Below are 23783 nucleotides of genomic sequence, written 5' to 3'. Positions count from 1 at the left end.
CCTCAAGACGACAGTCACCACGGCTCCCGTCCTCGCGTTACCGGATTTCACGCGGCCGTTCATCGTCGAGTGTGACGCCTCGACATAGGGCTTCGGGGCCGTCCTTCTTCAGGACCAACACCCGGTGGCTTTCTTTAGCCGGCCAGCCGCACCACGTCACCGTTCCCTGGCAGCATATGAACGGGAACTCATCGGCCTGGTGCTCGCGATTCGTCACTGGAGATCGTACCTCTGGGGGCGCCAATTTGTGGTAAAAACGGATCACTACAGTCTCAAATTTCTACTTGACCAGCGTTTGGCAACCATCCCGCAGCATCATTGGGCCGGCAAACTACGGGGGTTCGACTTTACCGTGGAGTACAAGGCCGGTAGTACAAACACGGTGGCGGATGCCCTTTCCTGCCGCGACACGGAGGAGACGTCGATCATGGCGATCTCGGGTCCTCGCTTCGACTTCATCGATCGCCTCCGGCAAGCGACGTCCACAGATTCGGCGCTCGTCACGCTGCATGAGGATATCACGGCGGGTACGCGGCAGCAGTCGTGGGCTCTCTCCGACGGCCTCGTCACTTTCAACGGCCGCCTCTACATTCCGCCGTCGTCCCCGCTACTCCAGGAGATTCTCAGTGTCGTGCACGATGATGGGCATGAAGGCGTCCTGCGCACCTTGCATCGTCTCCGCCGCGACTTCCACGCACCTAACCTTCGCAAGACGGTGCAAGAGTACATCCGCACTTGCAGTACTTGCCAGAGGTACAAGTCCGAGCACTTGCACCCCGCTGGGCTGCTGCTGCCGCTGCCGGTGCCCACGGGCGTGTGGACTGACGTCGGCATCGACTTCGTGGAAGCGCTCCCTCGCGTGGGCGGGAAGTCTGTCATCCTCACCGTGGTGGATCGCTTCAGCAAGTATTGCCACTGTGTGACGCTGGCCCACCCGTACACGGCAGAATCAGTGGCGCAGGTGTTCTTCGCTGAGATTGTTCGTCTCCATGGCGTGCCGCAGTCCATGGTCTCTGACCGCGACCCCGTCTTCACCTCGGCTTTTTGGCGGGAGCTCATGCGCCTCACCAGGACAAAGCTGCACATGACGTCAGCGTTTCATCCACAGTCGGATGGCCAAACGGAGGCTGCTAACAAGATCATTTTGATGTACCTACGTCGTCTCACCGGGGATCGTCCCAGGCAGTGGCTCCGGTGGCTTCCCTGGGCCGAGTACATCTACAACACCGCCTACCAGACAGCGACCCAAGAAACTCCGTTCAAGCTTGTGTATGGCCGTGACCCTCCCACTATTCGCTCTTACGAGCCGGGCGACACGAGGGTAGCCGCAGTGGCCAGGAGCATGGCGGAGCGCGACGAGCTTCTCGAGGACGTCCGCTATCGTCTACAACAGGCACAGGCGGTCTACAAGTCCTACTACGACAGACGCCATCGGGACATTCGGCATGACGTGGGCGATTGGGTCTGGCTTCGCCTTCACCAGCGCGCCGCGTCCTCTCTCAACTTGCCAACCAGGGGCAAGCTCAAGCCACGCTTCTATGGGCCGTACCGCATTTCAGAGGTCGTCAACGACGTGGCTTACCGCCTTGAGCTTCCGGCACGCTCGCGCCTCCATGACGTGTTCCACGTGGGCCTCCTCAAGAAGTTCTTCGGCACGCCTCCAACTGCACCGCCGGGTTTGCCTCCGATCCACAACGGGGCGGCTGTTCCAGAACCGGAGCGCGTGACTCGTGCGCGCCTAGCACGCGGCGTTCGCCAGCTACTCGTCCACTGGAAGGGTGAAGCAGCATCATCAGCTACATGGGAGGATCTTGACAGTTTCGTCGAGCGCTACCCCGCTTTTCAGCTCGAGGACGAGCTGCTCGTCGAGGGGGGGAGAGATGTCATGTGGGGCACGTCCTACAGGCGTGGGCCACGCGGCCAGGAGCAGCAGCCGTCGGCCGCATCAGGCGAGGCGTAGGCTGGGCAGGAGTCCTGGTCCTGATACAGTAGTTCCTAGAATAAAAGACTAATTTGTTACGTATAGGTTTCTAGTTTGTTAGCAGCCCATGGGGCCTTTATATATCGTATAATCAGCACCCTTTGAGGGCAAGCAATAAAGTTATTATCTCCTACCTCTTCCTCTGTCTCCTATCCTCTCCTCCCGCACCATTGAGCAGCCAGGCAAAAACCCTAGCGCTCCTATCCACCGAGACTACGAACTACGTAGTCGAGGCCCCGCTGTCTTGGGCACTGAGGCCCTTGACAGCATATAAATCTTCTGAAAAGTCAAACTTTGACCAAGTTTATAGAGAAAAATATTTATATGTACAATACCAAATATATATATTATAAAAATATATCTTGTGATGTATCTAATGATATGTATTTGGTATTCTGGATGTATATGTTTTTTCTCTACAAACTTGGTCAAAGTTAATAAAGTTTGACTCTCCCGAAATTCTATATGCACTACATTGTCGAACGGAGGGAGTACTGTATAAATATAACGTGGTTAAAATTCTGTCTCAGCCAAAAAAAAACTTTACTTTTTATAGAAAATTTAAAGGAAGCATTACTATATATATATATATATATATATATATATATATATATATATATATATATATATATATCATGTAAACGGAAGGAAGGCCCCAACAAATTGCATATCATCATCACAATCATCTGCATTACCCAAACACATCTCAGCAGAAAATCCACCAAATTTCAATCCATCACCATCCACTGTCCTCTCACAAACCGGATGATGCAGTGAGAGTAGAAATGTTGTTGCATGGGCATGGGCACAGCACAAGCTTACCAAAAACTGCCAGTGATAGATAACCTACTTAACTACTTTGCTCTGAGCTCTAGAGTCTTAAGATCGTCACCAAGATGACACATTGAGCCATCGTTTCAAGCTAGCAAAATGCAGGCACTACTGACTAAAGAGGGTCCCTAACGATCCATCTACGAAAACACACAAAAAAAGAAGGGCTTCGGTTTCGCGGGGCGCGGGCGGGCATCACTTCTTCTTCAGTTCCATCGCCTCCCTGAAAAGAGCAGGCCCGTCAGATCATCAAATATAACCAACCACTCAAATAGCACAATCTGTCAGCCAATTTGACAAGGCAACCATGCTTCTGATGTAGTACATGCATGTTGCAAAAACCACCTATATATGGAGTACATTTTTGTCACCTCGACGACAAAAGTGAGTAAACGGTGGGGGTCTCTTCCCTACTTACCAGAACAATTTGTCCATCTCATCGTTCTGAGGGTCCAGCTCCACGCCGCCCGACAGCTCCTCGCAAGCTTTCTCATAGTCCTGGAAGAAATGGACACAGAGCTCAGATCGACGGCAGCCCAGATGAAAGCAGTAGTACTTATCAGAATGCAAAAATGCTGCTCTCAAACAAACAAAACAGAAATGTAAAAATGCTTGCTTTGGTCTCCAAAAAGAAGAAGAAAATGCACCTTTAGAAGCATCAGAGCCTGTCCTCGGCAAAGGCGCGCCTCCGCCCACTCCGGGCACCTCCTCTTGCACCTGGTTGCATCCTCCAAAGCCTTCTGTCCGTCGCCAAGCTGAAGCCAGCAGCGGCTCCTGCTCGCCAGCATCTTGCCATCAGATGGATCAACTTTCAGCGCCTGCGCCCAACCAAACAGCATGCATGTGTCAAACATATATACCGACTGAAGTTATAATAGCAAGTTCTTCCAAGAGATAAAAAAAGAGATAAAATAAATTTGCAAATGGATAGTAAATAAAGGGCAGACACGTCATCGCAGATTATACGGACCCGGCCACAGCAATGTACTGAATCATCAAAATAACTCTTGAAGATAATATCTACTCAACAGTGGCATGTGCTCTATGCCTCCACTTATCCAAGGCCTATGCAAGAATTCATACTTCATGTCATTTTTTGTCATTGCAACTTCTACAGCGGTTCTCCTGTAAAACAAGTTATTTGCTGGTGTTGTGGTTTACACTTCAGACAGTAAGCTACATCCAAGGAGATGATGATGCTGATGCTAACCATTTAACAGATTAACTTTATTAAAGGTATCTGCATGTAGAACATTTCACACTTCAAACTTGTACAGATTAACTTTAAAAAAGGTAGACCAACAGAAAACTGTACCTGTGTGTAGAACTCTGATGCACTTGTGTAATCCTGCTTTTCAAATGCTTCATCCCCTTTTCGTTTCAGGTCAGACTTCCTTGTGTTAAGAACATCCTCATCCTGAGCAAATTCAAATAACTTTAGTCATACATTCGAAAATTCCAATGTGTGCGACAATTATATATATAGCGACAGACTGAGGATTTAATGCATTAAAAGGACAATAATACACATCCAAATGTTTTTTTTCGTTGGGGAATGTCACTTATTTTCGCCATGGTGGCATACCTGCAGCTGCATCCTCTCCAGTTTGGCATGATTAATTATCCCATCAGTGCTCCAGTCTGCCACAGTTGAGATTGGGGAGGTGACAGGAAACAGAAGTTCAACGTCTTCCCTTGTACCATACACAGCAGCTAACTCTATCGGGAATCTACCACACTGTCAGAGCAACAGAAGAAAGTTTATTAAGCAATACTGAAGATTAAAAAAAGAAAGACAAGGGAATGGTTCCTTGGTAATCTAGGAATCACCATACTCGCCAATTGGACGACACAAAAAAGATGTTATAATACAAGCGTTAAAAATGCCTAACAAAGTTAGTAGTACCATTAAGATAGGCCAAGGAAGTATCTTATAATTTTCTGTGTGTATCTGACCACACAAAAAAAATAGATAACAAATGGAAAAGGAAACATAAACAGCCTTTTTTAGGTAAAACTTTAACATGCTTGTGTTAAAAGGCAACTGCTAGTAGTCAAACTAATCATATATACCACAGAGACTGACAAACAAATGTATCTTAATTCAAAACCAGCCCATTCAATTGATTCCCAAATGCTTCAAAACTCAAGCATTTTTGTGTACAAAACTATACTTCACTATCACCTTTGGTTCCCATTACATATAGACTTGTACCACCATATTTTGCAGAAACTACAAGTACTAGAACTACCAAGTCAATCAGCTAAAAACAATGTTGTGTGGAAAACAAGAGACAAGGTCACCTCATCAGGACGATTTGGGTCTGCACCAGCCTCCAGCAAGCACTTAACACATTCAGTCAAGCCTTCGCTTGCAGCTCTTGCCAAGCAATTATTGACATCATTCACATCAGCTCCAGCCTACGAAAATGTACATGCGGAAGATCAGTAGATAAACATATAGTCTCTCCATATAAATTGAAGATCAGAACAGATGTGAGCAACCGTAACATCAGTAGTTACTCATAGATAAGCACATCTTGAAAGGGAAAAGCAGATCAGTAGACAATTCCATACCTGAACCAATAACTTCACACAAGGCGTGGAAGCACAAAGCAATGCGGCCTTTAGAGGTGTTACTAGATTAGAAGGCACAACCTTGTTGACCTGTAAAAAACAGGACTGTCATAAACACTCGCATGCCGTAGTAGTGGCAGGTCCTTGAGATAACTACTTTCAAGTAAAGCAAATGCAACATAAGTTGGGTCAACAGATAGAAAAAAAGGGTACAAGCACATTACATCTGCATGGTGTTCCAACAGAACCTCCACAGTGCTCTCATGCCCTTTAACAGCAGCAAGATGGAGTGGTGTCCCGTGTTCTGAGCTGCCGTTAACGTCGGCTCCTCTAGCAAGCAGCAACTTTACTATTTCACACCTCCCTGAAGACAACAATCAGTATATGGAAAACTGGTGATCACAGTCATAATAGGCAAACAAGCCATCTTTGGCGACCAAGTTTTGAGCAGATACATCACGATAATAATACAAACAAGCTGTTTTGAGCAGATAGAGCAAACCAACAAATTTGAACTGAATAAGAAATCATAGCTAGGAAGAACAATAGAAGGTCTCCGCGAGCAAGTTTGAATGGCCATAATGGCACAATGCAATGCAAGATTTTTGGATAACAAGTTTCATTGGCAGCAATATTTCTGGATGAATAAGTTTGAGTGGCTAGAATAGAAATACAACAAGGTAACAGTTCATGTCATGACAGTGACTAAAGACCCACAAGATATATAGAAGCAAGTAATACAAACAGGCTGATGGCCACGTGTGAAGTCTTTAAAACCAGGCTATGCTTTGATAACTTGACCTATACCAAATGAAAACTGAAGATCACTCCTCCCTGGAGATCACAGTATATGGGAAACTGAAGATCACAGTTATAACGTACTCCTTCCGTCCGAAAATACTTGTCATCAAAATGGACAAAAAGGGACGTATCTAGAACTAAAATACATCTAGATACATCCACTTTTATTCATTTTGATGACAAGTATTTCCAGACGGAGGGAGTACAAACAAAAGGACTTTTGGCCAATTAAGTATTGAGCAGATAGAGCAACCCAACAATGCTCAGAAATTATAGGAACAACAACAGAAGGTTGTTGAACAAGTTTGAATGGCCATAATAGCACAATGTACTGTAAAATTTCTGGATGAACAAGCTTGGCTAGGATAAAAATAGCACAATGTAACAAGTTTGTTCTGAGTTGGCTCCTCTAGAAAGCAGCAACTTTACAATTTCACACCTCCCTGAAGATTACAAACAGCATGTGGAAAACTGACGATCACACAATATATAATAGATGAACAAGGCGTCCCTGGCAACCAAGTTATGAGCAGAAAGATCACAGTAATATACTTTGATGCAGAGCAGACAGAGCATCTGAATAAGCTTTAACAAATATACGGCTCTGTGCATCAGAATGATGCAGAGGCGGGGGGTGATTCTCCTTTTCTAAATAATAATAATAAGAGCAGACAGAGGAAACCAACAACGTTACACTTGAGAAATCGTAGCTAGGAACAACAACAACAACAACAGCACGATGTAATGCAACATTTTTTGCACGAACAAGTTTCATCAATGGCTACAACGTTTGTAGATGAATAAGCTTCAGCGGCTACAATAAAAACACGACGAGGTAACAATTGATGTCATGACAGTGACAAGGACCCACAAAATGTGTAGAAGGGAGCAACTAATATGAACAAGCTGATGGACGCGTGTGAAGCGTGCATGGCCAGGCTCTGGTCTGATCTACACCAAATGGAAAACTGAAGATCACTCACACCTCCCTGAAGATCACAGTGTACGGAAAACTGAAGATCATAGTGAAAAGAAAATGAAAAAGGAGGAAAAAAAAATAATAGAGGTCTTGTTCATCGCAAGCGCACTCCCCTTTCAAGCTTGGTAATTACATCATGTGTGGCTGCTAAGTTACAAAGGGAGCAAACGAGCATGATGTTTGTGTACACTTAAAACTAAGGCAATATTAAACGAGTTTTTACTCGCTGCTTTGCAGTTCACGCGCCTAGCCTGTCCTAGAAAGCAAGGATGTACATGCAAGAGCAGCGGCAGCCGGGAAAGTGAGCTGCATCCTATATGAGGTGGTGGCCGTCGAGGCCGGGGTGCATGGACGCCGGCGGGCCCATGAGCGGGAACGAGCACCAGGGCGCGTACATCTGCCCGGCCGCGGCCGCAGTGTCCTCGACACCGCCGGGGCGCACGGGCACGGGTTGCGTCGGCGCGCGCTGCAGCTGCTGGTGCTGAGTGTGCTGGTGCTGCCTGGCCATGGCGGCGGCGGGCGCGCCGGTGAGGCTCTGCACGAGGTCGCGGAACTCCCGGGGCTCCACGCGGTACACCTTGGGCGGCGTCGGCGCCGGCGTCAAGCCGCCGCCCGCGCGCCACGGCTTGGCCGGCGGCTTCTGGACGGCCCTCAGCGCCGCCTCGTGGCCGGAGACGGTCACGGACGGCCGCCTCATCTCGTGCCCATGGTGCAGCAGATGATCCATCGACGTCCCTGCTCGTGCTCGGTCGATCCTCGGCGCTTGCTTGAATGAATGATCGGTCAAGAAGTCTATTGCATGCGCAGCGAGCGGCAGGAAGAAGAAGCAGAAGCAGAGGAGAGCAGAGTATATGGAGCATGGAGACGAGGGCGGGGGCATGGGAGGTATATATAGCGGGCGTCCGCGCGTGCGCGAGGGGGTGAGACCGTGAGAGGCTTCTACTAGAGAAGACGGCGGAAGCAAGCGGGAGGCGGACTGCCCGCGTGGCCGGCGTGGCGGCGCCGGCGACGCAACACGTGGATGGGGACGGGCGGTCAATCGCGGCGCCCGCCTGCCATGTAGCGATCGGCCGGCCGGCCGGACAGCCATGCATGCCATGCGAGTATCTCCCGGCAGAGTATTTTATTGTAGAGTTTTCGTGACTTGCGGAGCTCAGCGTGAGCTGCTTGTTGGAGGCATCGGCGGGGGCGCCTTGCTAGTTTGGACCGACGCTACCGACCTACGGTGCCGAGGTTGGTGCCATCGACGGCTGGCTGGCTGGCCGCCTGGCTTATCCGGCGTGCGTGCATCACCATCCTCCTCCTCTAGATCGATCCATCTCTTCAACTTCTTGTTCCTATCTGAATTACGCCTACGTATCTGCAGCCACGGCTGACACGTACGTACGTACGGATCACCATATAATGTTAACCTCTTCATCCACCCACAAATGTACATATCCCTCCATGAGAATCAAGGCTCCACATAAATTACATGAATATACACGGTGTTGCTAAATCTCAGCCGATTTAACGAGCAAGAGCTTAACGAGCCGAACAACTCACTAATCTACCCGACGCATCAAAAAAAAACCTCCCGTCCTGCGCGTTTTCGGCCAGCGTCTTTCCAGAGCGTCAACGCTGACATTCATGCCCGGTCAGAGCAGACGCAACCGCTCACTGGCGCCGGTCGAGAGAGCGCCGCACGCGTCGCTTCCCGGTGCAACCACGAAGCCGGCACATCCGAGGGCGCCACCAGTAGCGAGGAAGAGTAATGCACAGTAGGTTGCTGCCGCTCCTGTCCCAGAAAGGCCACAACTCCTTCCCTCCCATCGACGCCAAGCTTGGTGGGCTCACCATCTTCGGCCGATTAGTCGCTTGGCTGCGATGTGGAGACGGACAGGTTCACTTCCCGGGCCTCCGAAGGCGGAGGTTACGAAGGCGCCGGCAACCATTTAGATAGGTATTAATTATACCTCTAGAGCCGTACTACCACCGCCTTGTTGTACTTGTAATGAAATATGTCATGTTTCTATAAAATCCGGACATGTGTATATGAAATCCAGTCTTGTTTGAACAAATTTCATCCGATTCGTTGAAAAAGAGTTTGAAATGTATGTGGCTAGGGTTGGACGGCGTCCTCTCGCACCCATGTTTGCGGACTAGTTTCCCCTGTCTGCGGACGGATGCCAGAGAAAATTTACAAGTTGCGGTTGGAGATGCACTTAATCTCATTAGATTGAGACCTGTCCACATCTGAAACATATGATCACCCTCAACAAACATATAATAAAAGAGACAAATATTCCCTTTAATAAATGAAAAGAGACAAATATTCCCTTTAATAAATGAAAAGAGACAAATCTTCTGCTTCCTCTTCTACTACCACTTAAAGGAAAAATAAAGATTACTGGTAGCACTATTACATGTTGCGGGTGCATAGAGAATACAAAGCAGAGTAAAGCAAAGAACTGGCATCCTACTGCATCCCCAAGCACCATGGACACATCAGGGCGATGGCGTTTACCAGAAAGAGAGCGAGAAAACTTTCAATCTATTCATCATCAATCATAATAGTACAATGAAACCCTGTAAAAAAATGATAATACAATGAAGACCAGAAAATTAGGAATATAAAAACTGCATAAAGAATACTGAACCCTGAACACCCCTGCTATTTGGTGTTTAAAAAACACTAGTTAGCGTGAACGTGCAACACACGTCTCAAGGAGCAAACAAAGGAAAAATATCATAAGCTCTGTTTATTCAGAAAAACAAGGAACTACGAGTTGCAAAAATATTTGTCCTTATACTGGCAGAAACAAGCATACTCGCAGAGTAGCACAAAAGCAATAAAGCCAAAAAATACAAACACTCTCCGTTGCAGAGCAAGTCTTAAACTAAGATTATCAAAATTTTCTCAAGCTTATTATTCTTAACCTCCCAAGGTACACCAGTTTCGTTTGCACTCCAAAGAAGTAATCCAGCATAAGAATACTCCCGATCCATGCTAATAAAGCAAGTATAGCATTAGTAAGCATGAATTGTGATACTAACATGAGAAATCAGAGATAACATTAGTTTGACTATATATGGTTGTTAGGATTGACTCTATACATAAATGAGTAAATGACTGAACAGTCAGCATGATTAGTAATATTGAGAAAATAAATGATAGATAACATTAGATTGGGCTATATATGATTGTTAGGAATAGATGTATACATAGATGACTAATCAGAAAAGGTGCTAGCCTCTCTCTCTCAACCTCAGTGGCAGACTTAAATCCAGACCTCAGATAAGCGTGAGATATTACAGTGATATTAATATTAATAAACTAAATGGCATTAAACCATTCCGTGCACACCTATCATAACTTATAAAGACAAAAGTTGTACTACCTCCGTTTCAGTTTACAAGTCCTACGCGTATACCTAGGTCATCAATTTTATACATGAGCAAGGCGTATGATCGAGTTGAGTGGGACTCCTTGGAGAAGCTGATGTTGGAAATATGCCCTAGAGGCAATAATAAAAGGGTTATTATTATATTTCCTTGTTCATGATAATTGTCTTTTATTCATGCTATAACTGTATTATCCGGAAATCGTAATACACGTGTGAATACATAGACCATAACGTGTCCCTAGTGAGCCTCTAGTTGACTAGCTCGTTGGTCGACAGATAGTCATGGTTTCTGACTATGGACATTAGATGTCATTGACAACGGGATCACATCATTTGGAGAATGATGTGATGGACGAGACCCAATCCTAAGCATAGCACAAGATCGTATAGTTCGTTTTGCTAGAGCTTTTCCAATGTCAAGTATCTCTTCCTTAGATCATGAGATCGTGTAACTCCCGGATACCGTAAGAGTGCTTTGGGTGTACCAAACGTCACAACGTAACTGGGTGACTATAAAGGTGCACTACAGGTATCTCCGAAAGTGTCTGTTGGGTTGACACGGATCGAGACTGGGATTTGTCACTCCGTATGACGGAGAGGTATCTCTGGGCCCACTCGGTAATGCATCATCACAATGAGCTCAAAGTGACCAAGTGTTTGGTCACGGGATCATGCATTACGGTACGAGTAAAGTGACTTGCCGGTAACGAGACTGAACGAGGTATTGGGATACCGACGATCGAGTCTCGGACATGTAACGTACCGAATGACAAAGGGAATTGTATACGGGGTTGTTCTAATCCTCGACATCGTGGTTCATCCGATGAGATCATCGAGGAGCATGTGGGAGCCAACATGGGTATCCAGATCCCGCTATTGGTTATTGCCCGAGAGCCGTCTCGGTCATGACTACGTGTCTCCCGAACCCGTAGGGTCTACACACTTAAGGTTCGGTGGCGCTAGGGTTGTATGAATATGAGTATGCAGTATACCGAATGTTGTTCGGAGTCCCGGATGAGATCCTGGACGTCACGAGGAGTTTCGGAATGGTCCGGAGGTAAAGAATTATATATAGGAAGTGGTATTTCGGCCATCGGGAAAGTTTCGGGGTCACCCGGTATTGTACCGGGACCACCGGAAGGGTCCCGGGGGTCCACCGGGTGGGGCCACCCATCCCGGAGGGCCCCATGGGCTGAAGTGGGAGGGGAACCAGCCCATAGTGGGCTGGTGCGCCCCCCTAGGCCCACCCCCTGCGCCTAGGGTTGAAACCCTAGGGTGGGGGGGGGGCGCACCACATGCCTTGGGGGGCACTCCTCCCCCCTTGGCCGCCGCCCCCTTGGGAGATTGAATCTCCCATGGCCGGCGCCCCCCTTGGGGGCCTATATAAAGGTAGGGGGGAGAGGGGCAGCCGCACCCTGAAGTCCTGACGCCCCCTCCCCCTGCTACACCTCTTCCTCCTCCGTCACGTGCTTGGCGAAGCCCTGCCGGAGTGCTGCTGTTCCACCACCACCACGCCGTTGTGCTGCTGCTGGAGCCATCATCATCAACCTCTCCTTCCCCCTTGCTGGATCAAGAAGGAGGAGACGTCACACGCTCCGTACGTGTGTTGAACGCGGAGGTGCCGTCCGTTCGGCGCTAGGATCTCCGGTGATCTGAATCACGGCGAGTACGACTCCATCATCACCGCTCCCTCTAACGCTTCCGTATGCGATCTACAAGTGGTATGTAGATGCAAACTCACTCCCTTGACTCGTTGCTTAGATGAACTCATAGATGGATCTTGGTGAAACCGTAGGAAAAATTTTAATTTTTTGCAACGTTCCCCAACAGTGGCATCATGAGCTAGGTCTATGCGTAGTTCTCTATTGTACGAGTAGAACACAATTTTGTTGTGGGCGTAGATCTTGTCAACTTGCTTGCCGCTACTAGTCTTATCTTGCTTCAGCGGTATTGTGGGATGAAGCGGCCCGGACCAACCTTACACGTACGCTTACGTGAGACCGGTTCCACCGACTAACATGCACTAGTTGCATAAGGTGGCTGGCGGGTGTCTGTCTCTCCCACTTTAGTTGGAGCGGATTCGATGAAAAGGGTCCTTATGAAGGGTAAATAGAAGTTGACAAAATCACGTTGTGGTTATTCGTAGGTAAGAAAACGTTCTTGCTAGAACCCAATTGCAGCCACGTAAAAGATGCAACAACAATTAGAGAACGTCTAACTTGTTTTTGCAGCAATTGTCATGTGATGTGATATGGCCAGAAGTTGTGATGAATGATGAATGATATATTGTGATGTATGAGATCATGTTCTTGTAATACGAATCACGACTTGCATGTCGATGAGTATGACAACCGGCAGGAGCCATAGGAGTTGTCTTTATTTTTTGTATGACCTGCGTGTCATTGAAGAACGCCATGTAAACTACTTTACTTTATTGCTAAACGCGTTAGTCATAGAAGTAGAAGTAGTCGTTGGCGTGACAACTTCATGAAGACACGATGATGGAGATCATGATGATGGAGATCATGGTGTCATGCCGGTGACAAGATGATCATGGAGCCCCGAAGATGAAGATCAAAGGAGCTATATGATATTGGTCATATCATGTCACCACTTTATATAATTGCATGTGATGTTTATTATGTTTTATGCATCTTGTTTACTTAGAACGACGGTAGTAAATAAGATGATCCCTTGCAACAATTTCAAGAAGTGTTCTCCCCTAACTGTGCACCGTTGCTAAAGTTCGTCGTTTTGAAGCACCACGTGATGATCGGGTGTGATAGATCCTTACGTTCACATACAACGGGTGTAAGACAGTTTTATACATGCAAAACACTTAGGGTTAACTTGACGAGCCTAGCATGTATAGACATGGCCTCGAAACACGGAGACCGAAAGGTCGAACACGAGTCGTATGGAAGATACGATCAACATGAGAATGTTTACCGACGATGACTAGTCCGTCTCACGTGATGATCGGACACGGCCTAGTCAACTCGGATCGTGTAACACTTAGATGACTAAGGGGATGTCAAATCTGAGTGGGAGTTCATTAAATAATTTGATTGGATGAACTTAATTATCATGAACTTAGTCTAAAATCTTTGCAAAATATGTCTTGTAGATCATATGGCCAACGCTCATGTCAAGATGAACTTCAACGCGTTCCTAGAGAAAACCAAGCTGAAAGATGATGGCAGCAACTATACGGACTGGGTCCGGAACCTTAGGATCATCCTCATAGCTGCCAAGAAGTCATATGTCCTTGAAGCACCGTTAGGTGACCCACCTGCTCTCCCAGCACTGCAAGATGATTTGAACGTTTGGCAGACACGTGCTGATGATTACTCCCTCGTTCAGTGCGGCATGCTTTACAGCTTAGAACCGGGGCTCCAAAAGCGTTTTGAGCAATACGGAGCATATGAGATGTTCGAGGAGCTGAAACTAGTTTTCCAAGCTCATGCCTGGGTCGAGAGATATGAAGTCTCCGACAAGTTCTATAGTTGTAAGATGGAGGAAAATAGTTCTGTCAGTGAGCATATACTCAAAATGTCTGGGTTGCACAGCCGCCTGTCCCAGCTGGAGATTAACCTCCCGGATGAGGCGGTCGTTGACAGAATCCTTCAGTCGCTCCCATCAAGCTACAAGAGCTTTGTGATGAACTATAATATGCAGGGGATGGTGAAGACCATTCCTGAAGTATTTTCAATGCTGAAGTCGGCAGAGGTTGAAATCAAAAAAGAACATCAAGTGTTGATGGTCAATAAGACCACTAAGTTCAAGAAGGGCAAGGGTAAGAAGAACTTCAAAAAGGACGGCAAAGATGTTGTCGCGCCCGATAAGCTAGTTGCCGGGAAGAAGTCAAAGAATGGACCCAAGCCTGAGACTGAGTGCTTTTATTGAAAGGGGAAGGGTCACTGGAAGCGGAACTGCCCCCAAATACTTAGCGGATAAGAAGGCCGGCAACACTAAAGGTATATTTGATATACATGTAATTGATGTGTACCTTACCAGTACCCATAGTAACTCCTGGGTATTTGATACCGGTGCCGTTGCTCATATTTGTAACTCACAGCAGGAGCTGCGGAATAAGCGGAGACTGTCAAAGGACGAGGTGACGATGCGCATCGGGAATGGTTCCAGAGTCGATGTGATCGCCGTCGGCATGCTACCTCTACATTTACCTACGGGATTAGTTTTGAACCTTAATAATTGTTATTTGGTGCCAAGTTTGAGCATGAACATTGTATCTGGATCTCGTTTGATACGAGATGGCTACTCATTTAAATCCGAGAATAATGGTTGTTCTATTTATATGAGAGATATGTTTTATGGTCATGCTCCGATGGTCAATGGTTTATTCTTAATGAATCTCGAACGTAATGTTACACATATTCATAGCGTGAATACCAAAAGATGTAAAGTTGATAACGATAGTCCCACATACTTGTGGCACTGCCGCCTTGGTCACATTGGTGTCAAGCGCATGAAGAAGCTCCATGCTGATGGACTTTTAGAGTCTCTCGATTATGAATCATTTGACACATGCGAACCATGCCTCATGGGCAAAATGACCAAGACTCCGTTCTCCGGAACAATGGAGCGAGCAACCAACTTGTTGGAAATCATACATACCGATGTGTGCGGTCCAATGAGTGTTGAGGCTCGCGGAGGATATCGTTATGTTCTCACTCTCACAAATGACTTGAGTAGATATGGGTATGTCTACTTGATGAAACACAAGTCTGAGACCTTTGAAAAGTTCAAGGAATTTCAGAATGAAGTAGAGAATCAACGTGACCGAAAGATAAAATTCTTACGATCGGATCGTGGAGGAGAATATTTAAGTCACGAATTTGGTACACACTTAAGAAAATGTGGAATCATTTCACAACTCACGCCGCCTGGAACACCTCAGCGAAACGGTGTGTCCGAACGTCGTAATCGCACTCTATTGGATATGGTGTGGTCTATGATGTCTCTTACCAATTTACCGCTATCATTTTGGGGATACGCTCTAGATACAGCTACATTCACTTTAAATAGGACACCGTCTAAATCCGTTGAGACGACACCGTATGAATTATGGTTTGGGAAGAAACCTAAGCTGTCGTTTCTAAAAGTTTGGGGATGCGATGCTTATGTCAAGAAACTTCAACCTGAAAAGCTCGAACCCAAGTCGGAAAAATGCGTCTTCATAGGATACCCTAAAGAAACCATTGGGTATACCTTCTACTTAAGATCCGAGGGCAAGATCTTTGTTGCCAAGAACGGATCCTTTCTGGAAAAAGAGTTTCTCTCGAAAGAAGTAAGTGGGAGGAAAGTAGAACTCGATGAAGTACTACCTCTTGAACGGGAAAGTAGTGCAGCTCAAGAAAATGTTCCTGTGATGCCTACACCAACTGAAGAGGAAAATAATGATGATGATCAAGGTACTTCGGATCAAGTTGCTACTGAACTTCGTAGGTCCACAAGGACACGTTCCGCACCAGAGTGGTACGGCAACCCTGTCCTGGAAATTATGTTGTTAGACAATGGTGAACCTTCGAACTATGAAGAAGCGATGGCGGGCCTAGATTCCAACAAATGGCTAGAAGCCATGAAATCCGAGATAGAATCCATGTATGAAAACAAAGTATGGACTTTGACTGACTTGCCCGATGATTGGCGAGCGATAGAAAACAAATGGATCTTTAAGAAGAAGACGGACACGGATGGTAATGTCACCATCTATAAAGCTCGACTTGTCGCTAAGGGTTATCGGCAAGTTCAAGGGATTGACTACGATGAGACTTTCTCTCCCGTAGCGAAGCTTAAGTCCGTCCGAATCATGTTAGCAATTGTCGCATACTATGATTATGAGATATGGCAGATGGACGTCAAAACGGCATTCCTTAACGGGCATCTTAAGGAAGAACTGTATATGATGCAGCCGGAGGGTTTTGTCGATCCTAAGAATGCTAACAAAGTATGCAAGCTCCAGCGATCCATTTGTGGGCTGGTGCAAGCATCTCGGAGTTGGAACATTCGCTTTGATGAAATTATCAAAGCGTTTGGGTTTATGCAGACTTATGGAGAAGCCTGCGTTTACAAGAAAGTGAGTGGGAGCTCTGTAGCATTTCTCATATTATATGTAGATGACATACTTTTGATGGGAAATAATATAGAATTCTTGGACAGTATTAAGGCCTACTTGAATAAGTGTTTTTCAATGAAGGATCTTGGAGAAGCTGCTTACATATTAGGCATCTAGATCTATAGGGATAGATCAAGACGCCTCATAGGTCTTTCACAAAGCACATACCTTGATAAGATTTTGAAGAAGTTCAAAATGGATCAGTCCAAGAAAGGGTTCTTGCCTGTATTGCAAGGTGTGAGATTGAGCTCGGCTCAATGCCCGACCACGACAAAAGATAAAGAAGAGATGAGCGTCATCCCCTATGCCTCAGCCATAGGATCTATTATGTATGCCATGCTGTGTACCAGACCTGATGTAAACCTTGCCGTAAGTTTGGTAGGAAGGTACCAAAGTAATCCCGGCAAGGAACACTGGACAGCGGTCAAGAATATCCTGAAGTACCTGAAAAGGACAAAGGACATGTTTCTCGTTTATGGAGGTGACGAAGAGCTCGTCGTAAAGGGTTACGTCGACGCTAGCTTCGACACAGATCTGGATGACTCTAAGTCACAAACCAGATACGTGTATATGTTGAATGGTGGAGCAGTAAGCTGGTGCAGCTGCAAGTAGAGCGTCGTGGCGGGATCTACATGTGAAGCGGAGTACATGGCAGCCTTGGAGGCAGCACATGAAGCTATTTGGGTGAAGGAGTTCATCACCGACCTAGGAGTCATACCCAATGCGTCGGGGCTGATCAAACTCTTCTGTGACAACACTGGAGCTATTGCCCTTGCCAAGGAGCCCAAGTTTCACAAGAAGACCAGGCACATCAAGCGTCGTTTCAACTCCATCCGAGAAAATGTTCAAGATGGAGACATAGATATTTGCAAAGTACATACGGATCTGAATGTCGCAGATCCGTTGACTAAACCTCTCTCGCGAGCAAAACATGATCAACACCAGAACTCTATGGGTGTTCGATTCATCACAATGTAACTAGATTATTGACTCTAGTGCAAGTGGGAGACTGTTGGAAATATGCCCTAGAGGCAATAATAAAAGGGTTATTATTATATTTCCTTGTTCATGATAATTGTCTTTTATTCATGCTATAACTGTATTATCCAGAAATTGTAATACACATGTGAATACATAGACCATAACGTGTCCCTAGTGAGCCTCTAGTTGACTAGCTCGTTGGTCGACAGATAGTCATGGTTTCTGACTATGGACATTAGATGTCATTGACAACGGGATCACATCATTAGAAGAATGATGTGATGGACGAGACCCAATCCTAAGCATAGCACAAGATCGTATAGTTTGATCATGAAGTGTGTAAGATCTGTTTCCTACCGTGTCAAGTTTAACCGAACACCGACCGAGGTTGTCCTTCCCCAGAGAGGCTTGCGGCAAGGTGACTCATTATCGCCATATTTGTTCATCCTTTGTGCGGAAGCTTTCTCCATCTTGCTGCAGCGAGCTGAGCTAGATCGCTCCATTGAGGGGGTTCAGATCTGTCCAGGGGCTCCTAGTATCAACCATCTTTTCTTCGCGGACGATTCCTTGATTATTATGAAGGCTACCAGTGAAAGTGCAACTCGACTGCAAGAGATTCTGGATGTCTACGAAAAACAGCCTGGCCAGAAAATCAATAGGGACAAGTCCTCCGCTTTCTTCAGCAAGAAAACGAGCAATCATAACAAGCAACAAGTTCTGCAGGTCCTTGGTATCTGTACTGAAACACAAAATGAGCGCTATCTTGGTCTATCGGTACATCTAGGAGCAGCAAAAAGTAAGGAGTTCGAGTACATCAAGGAAAGCATCTGGAGGAGAATCCAGGGTTGGATTGAGAAACTCTTGTCCAAGATGGGGAAGGAGACTCTGATAAAAGCCGTGGCGCAAGCCATCCCAACCTATGCAATGTCCTGTTTTGACCTAACCAAGAGCCTGTGCGAAGAAATTAGCTCAATGATTTGTCGTTACTGGTGGAGTCAGCAAGGCGGACTGCATAAGTGTCACTGGATCGGGTGGGAAAGACTCACGAAGGTGAAGAAGGACGATGGGCTGGGTTTCCGCGACCTTCATATCTTTAACATGGCCATGCTCGCTCGTCAAAGCTGGAGGTTGATCCAAAACCTGGAATCGCTATGCGCGGTGGTGTTGAAGGCGAAGTACCACCCTGATTGCTCAATTCTAGAGGGTATGTCCTACACCTGCCGCAACATTCTTTGAGGCCGCGACCTGCTTAAGGAGGGCATTGTTTGGCGAATTAGGGATGGCATTCAAGTAAACTGTTGGATGGATCCATGGCTGCCGAGGGGGGTGACAAGGAGACTTGTTGCTCACCAAGGGAGGTCCATTGTTTCGAAGGTGTATGAGTTGATCAATCCAATTACTGAAAACTGGGATGAAGAGCTTCTGAGGGAGCTATTTACCCAGAACGATGCTCGGATTATTCTGGCCATACCATTAAAATCGGACATGGAAGATGCAGTCTCTTGGCATTTTGACAAGAAGGTTTTTTTTTCCAGTGAAGTCTGCCTACCAACTGGGAGTGAACCTGAAGGAAGCTAATAAGCAACAAAACTCTGGTCCCTCCAGTGAGCAAGGTAAGTCCCTGGACAAGTGGCAGCATATTTGGAAGCTTCAACTCCCCGGTAAGGTTCACATGTTCCTGTGGAGACTAACACACAACAGCCTGCCTACTCTGCTCAATATCAAAAGGAAACACATTGAGCTGGATACTAGATGTCCCAAGTGCCAGAGGCTGGACGAAGATGGTGGTCATTTGTTCTTGAAATGTAAAAAAGTGAAGGCGATTTGGAGGGAACAGAATTTGGAGGATGTTCGTGGGGCGTTATGTGAGTGGCCTGATGCTTTTGATGTTATGAGGCATATATATTTGCTCGCTTCCGACTGGTGGACGACAAGGAATAAAACTTACGCGGGCGAAAAGCAGCGATCGGCGGGTGAGGTCAGTGCTTTCATCACCAAACACCTGATGGATTTTGCGTGTCTGCAAACCAAATCTCCTCCTACATCTACAGTCAAATATTCATGGACGCCTCCAGCTGCAGGACTCATAAAAATAAACACGGATGCGGCGTTTCATGAAGAGTCTTAAGCAGAGGCATGGGGTTTTGTTGCACGCGATGAGCATGGCTCTTTTCTAGTGGCGGCGGCTGGCAAGATGCAACATGTGCGCAGCCCTCTTCAGGCCGAGATGATTGCGTGTATGAAAGCAATTGAGGGCGTTTCTGAATTAGGGGCACAACACATTGTCTTTGAATCTGACTGCCTGAATATGGTCACGGCGCTGAAAGGGCGAGCCTATGATGCTGCGGAGCTTGGAGTCTTGTTCAGAGAGGCTAGGAGCTTGTGTCGCTCTTCCTTTGAATTCTCAGATTTTCTCTTTTGCCACCGGGAATGTAATATGGTTGCACATGCTTTGGCGATGTATGCTTGGGGCGCTCTGGACCCTCTATTCATGTGGGCAACTGATGCTCCAGACTTTGTATCAGGGTTGGTGATCTCCGATATGGGGCACCATGATTAAGTGGAATACACCTGTTATTCCTTTAAAAAAACAATCAAACATGCATAGCCCTCTTTTCCAAGTCAACCAATTAGCCAAACAAAGCATCTTTTTGACCAAACCAAGTCGTCGGCGGCAGTCCACCTCATTCCATCCAGTCTCACAACAAGAAAAATAATCGGAGGAGGAGGAGAGGGGTCAGCTGAGCACTCAGCACACGGTTTTGATCGCTTTGACTCGAGCCAGCCAACAGGGTATGCACGGGCTGGGCTAGCATACTTGAGCACTCGCGGCCCAAGTAGCAAACAATACATCCATGCCACACAGGGTACATAGTGCTAACATTTCAGTTTTTTTTTCTTTGATGGATGCACTATGGCATTTTTTTTGTTTGTTTGCGAATGAAGTTTAGAAATAATGAGATGGTAGACCAAAAGGGAAATTCAAGTGTATCCTTCCAAGCTAGGAAAAGTAGAAAACCGTGGTCTCGTGGCTCTCTAGCGATGTGGCTCTCTACACGAACTTGACACTCAATGAACAAACATCAGTTGATGCTATGCAATCTGGTGTCAAGTTATCTCCTTCACACGGTGAGAATTGATTGACCAATACAACAGCAGAGAAGCTTGCCGCCAATGGCCGGCGCGGCTATTTAAGCCGGTCGGCGTCACCTCGCGCGGCAACATGGGACTAAAATTTGGATGCATCGATGAGTGAGGAAGGATTTTCTGTGGCTGCAGATGGGACCGCTACGACCTACAGCAGGGTCGGCTGACGCGCCCGGGCGTTCCATATCCGCACCATATTTGGACTGGATATGAGCGGTGCCAATCAATCGTGCGTCTGAGTCCCGTTTGGGCCAAATTTTTGTGGCCGGTGAGTGATTGAACCGTACGGGCGTTTGAGGCGAGTTTGGGGTGCCCGGCTGTAGAGGCTCTAAGAGCATGTATAGATCATTAATCCTTGTTATACTCCCTCCGTCTAGAAATACTTGTCATCAAAATGGATGATGTATCTAAATGTATTTTAGTTCTATATACATTCATTTTCATCCATTTTGATGACAAGTAATTCGGGACGGAGGGAGTATAACCTAAGAATGCTGAACCCTAAACACCCCTGCTATTTGCCGTCTAAAAATCACTTATAATCAAAGACCTATAGCCATACAGTTTTTCTTTTTCAAGTGATCCGATTAAGCAAACGAAGCATCTTTTTGACCAGCAGAAAAACAGTCTACGTCGCCCGCCCGCCCGCCATTAACTAAGCATTCGTCGAAAAGAAAGAGGAAATCTCCGTCACAGCTGCTTGTTGGACGCATCGACGAGGGCACACCGCGCACGTACCTGGACCTATCTAGCTAGCCCAATTGGAGCGGCGTACACGAGGTGGCTGGTGCCATCGCCAATGCCAATCCTATATATCCGGCGGCCTCAGATCACATGCGTCATCGTCGCCGCCTAGATCAATCTCCTCTTCTTCAATTCAGAAAGACCGATCTCTTCTTCTTGTTCCTATCTATATATCTATCTATCTATAAATCTGCAACGAGGCTGGCTCTCGTTTTCTATCCATCAGCAAACAAGGGGTACGAATGGGACAGTAAACTGCTCCAACGTACTCCCTCCGTTCCGAATTACTTGTCTTGCATTTGTCTAGATACAGATTTATCTAGACTTATTTTAGTGCTAGATACATCCGTATCTAGACAAATTCAAGACAAGTACTCCCTCCGTTCCGAATTACTTGTCGCACTTATGGATGTATCTAGATGTATTTTAGTTCTAGATACATCCATTTCAGCGACGAGTAATTTGGAACCAAGGGAGTACTACGTACACAGCGAGTACGTACGTCTCTCGAGTCAATTTTTTTTACATGACTAGCAGTGCCATTGCCCATGCGCGCGTACGTACGTCCTGCATGGGACTAGGACCGTGTCCAAGCAAGCAAGAGAAGCGAGCTTGCACTGGGGGCTGCCCGCCACCACGTATAAATTACGTCAGTCAGCCAGTCAAACTTGTACGCACGAACGACAGGAGCGATTCAATGGGAATATGCACGTAAATTCTCTCACAGTCCCAGTCCTCGGTCCTCCCTCCTGTGATGAGACTTGGACTTGTGGAGCTGGTGCCAATTTCTTACTAGTAAATAATAATTATATATATATATACATATGTACTTCCTCCGTTCTTAAATATAACTAGCAAAAGAGCCCGTGCGTTGCAATGGGGTAACAAAATCATGTTTCGTCACTTATCACAATTGCTCCGTCTCGTCATTGTCATCAACCTATTCATCCTTCCGTCCTTTTGCAAGTTTCTTTCCGCTCTTTTGCAAGTTTTATTATGTACACGGCCTTGTGGCTTTCAGGGTAAATACCTGTATCGAGTTTTTGGGGAAGCTGCCTAAAAATATCTAAGTTTTGGAGGAAGCTTTAGAAAACCTTTGTGTTGTAATTTCTTTCTTGTGAAAATTGTTTTGTCCGCGAGAACCGACGTCGAGATTGGTCGTGCTGAGCCGTAAGGTTCAAAATCCCCAGTGCAAGAATGAGGATGTAGTTGAGGGTGTGTTCCTCGACTGCTCCGTCTCCGGCCAGCGGTGTAGCCTCTTATTTCTCTGTCGGTCGACATGTCAACCTGCATGTGGGCCCCACCCGCCTTTGCATGGAGCAACGCACGGAGCGACCACTCATCAACTGGTAACTGAAGCCCAAGAAGATAAACTGAAGCATCTTGCGCCTTGTGTGGCCTCCGGAGCCCTCCGTCTTTCTTCAAATCACAGACTGCTGCTATTACTAGCACGTATTGTTATTTCCCCCCTTAAACAACATCTTTTCTTCTACCTTGCACTATAAACCACATTGAAGCCCAACATATCACAAACCCTCGAGCACCAGACACATGGTTTCCATGCGTGTGCTACCGCTAGGTTTGATTTGGTGTTTAAAACAAGCCTTTCACCTCCGGTTGCGCTTCTGTCTCCCACCTTTGGTTGGTTGTTTTGGTGCCGGGAGGCGAGCGCCGCGCAGGAGAATGCACATCTATGTGTTGGTTGTGTTGTGTTGGTTTTGATGTCATGCCTTTAGAATTTTACGTCCGGCATGATGTTGCTATACATGACGGTGAAAAGCGACAACACAACAAATAAGAGTCTTCTGGATCCGAACCATCCGTTGTGGGAGCAGCAACCACATAGTGCAATGATTTTGTTCCTTCTCTTACCATGGACCAAGTAGCTATGGCGACGGCACTATGTTCCGTCCGAAGAAGTGATGAAGATGAGGAGTGTTGAATCGATCAATTTTTATTTTATTTTTTTTGTCTATGACGACGACGAAAATTATGAAATATACACCAAGTTTTTTGTAAAATTAGCACGCGACGTTTTGTTGGGCAATGCCGGGGAAATCATGGGTTAGATGCCAAAACCAAACATACCATCCATCTCTTCTTATACTATCCTCAATCGTCTGAACGATTGGCTCTTGTGGCCGTATGCATCGTTCTGATGCAGAGGCCGGGGAATCCCTCCTTTTCGAAAAAAAAAGGAAACAGAAAAACAAAAAG

The 23783-nt window shown here is 46.5% G+C and overlaps 2 protein-coding genes across 2 annotated transcripts; both read right to left on the bottom strand.

The window, feature by feature from the left end:
• Positions 1-2994: 2994 nt before the first annotated feature.
• LOC119308868 (serine/threonine-protein phosphatase 6 regulatory ankyrin repeat subunit B-like) lies at positions 2995-5816 on the bottom strand. Its single transcript, XM_037585033.1, has 9 exons — positions 5810-5816; positions 5614-5753; positions 5390-5479; positions 5117-5233; positions 4398-4550; positions 4128-4229; positions 3460-3630; positions 3231-3310; positions 2995-3035 (listed from the first exon to the last, which is right to left on the bottom strand). The coding sequence occupies exons 1-9, from the start codon at positions 5814-5816 to the stop codon at positions 3008-3010; spliced, it is 888 nt and encodes a 295-aa protein (XP_037440930.1). The 3' UTR covers positions 2995-3007.
• A 1432-nt stretch (positions 5817-7248) lies between these two features.
• Positions 7249-8216, bottom strand: LOC119305028. The gene has a single exon (XM_037581664.1). The coding sequence runs from the start codon at positions 8047-8049 to the stop codon at positions 7483-7485; it is 567 nt and encodes a 188-aa protein (XP_037437561.1). The 5' UTR covers positions 8050-8216; the 3' UTR covers positions 7249-7482.
• Between the last annotated feature and the right edge of the window lie 15567 nt (positions 8217-23783).

This window comes from Triticum dicoccoides, chromosome 5B, assembly GCF_002162155.2.
Source record: "Triticum dicoccoides isolate Atlit2015 ecotype Zavitan chromosome 5B, WEW_v2.0, whole genome shotgun sequence".
Lineage (NCBI taxonomy): Eukaryota > Viridiplantae > Streptophyta > Magnoliopsida > Poales > Poaceae > Triticum > Triticum dicoccoides.
This window is presented reverse-complemented; position numbering and strand designations above follow the sequence as displayed.

Coding starts and splice junctions, on each gene's coding strand:
- LOC119308868 (XM_037585033.1), bottom strand. Junction 5,234..5,389: donor GTGTGAAGTTATTGGTTCAG/GTATGGAATTGT, acceptor ACATTTTCGTAG/GCTGGAGCTGATGTGAATGA. Junction 3,036..3,230: donor GAGATGGACAAATTGTTCTG/GTAAGTAGGGAA, acceptor TGCTCTTTTCAG/GGAGGCGATGGAACTGAAGA.
- LOC119305028 (XM_037581664.1), bottom strand. CDS start 8,049: ATGCCCCCGCCCTCGTCTCCATGCTCCATATACTCTGCTCTCCTCTGC.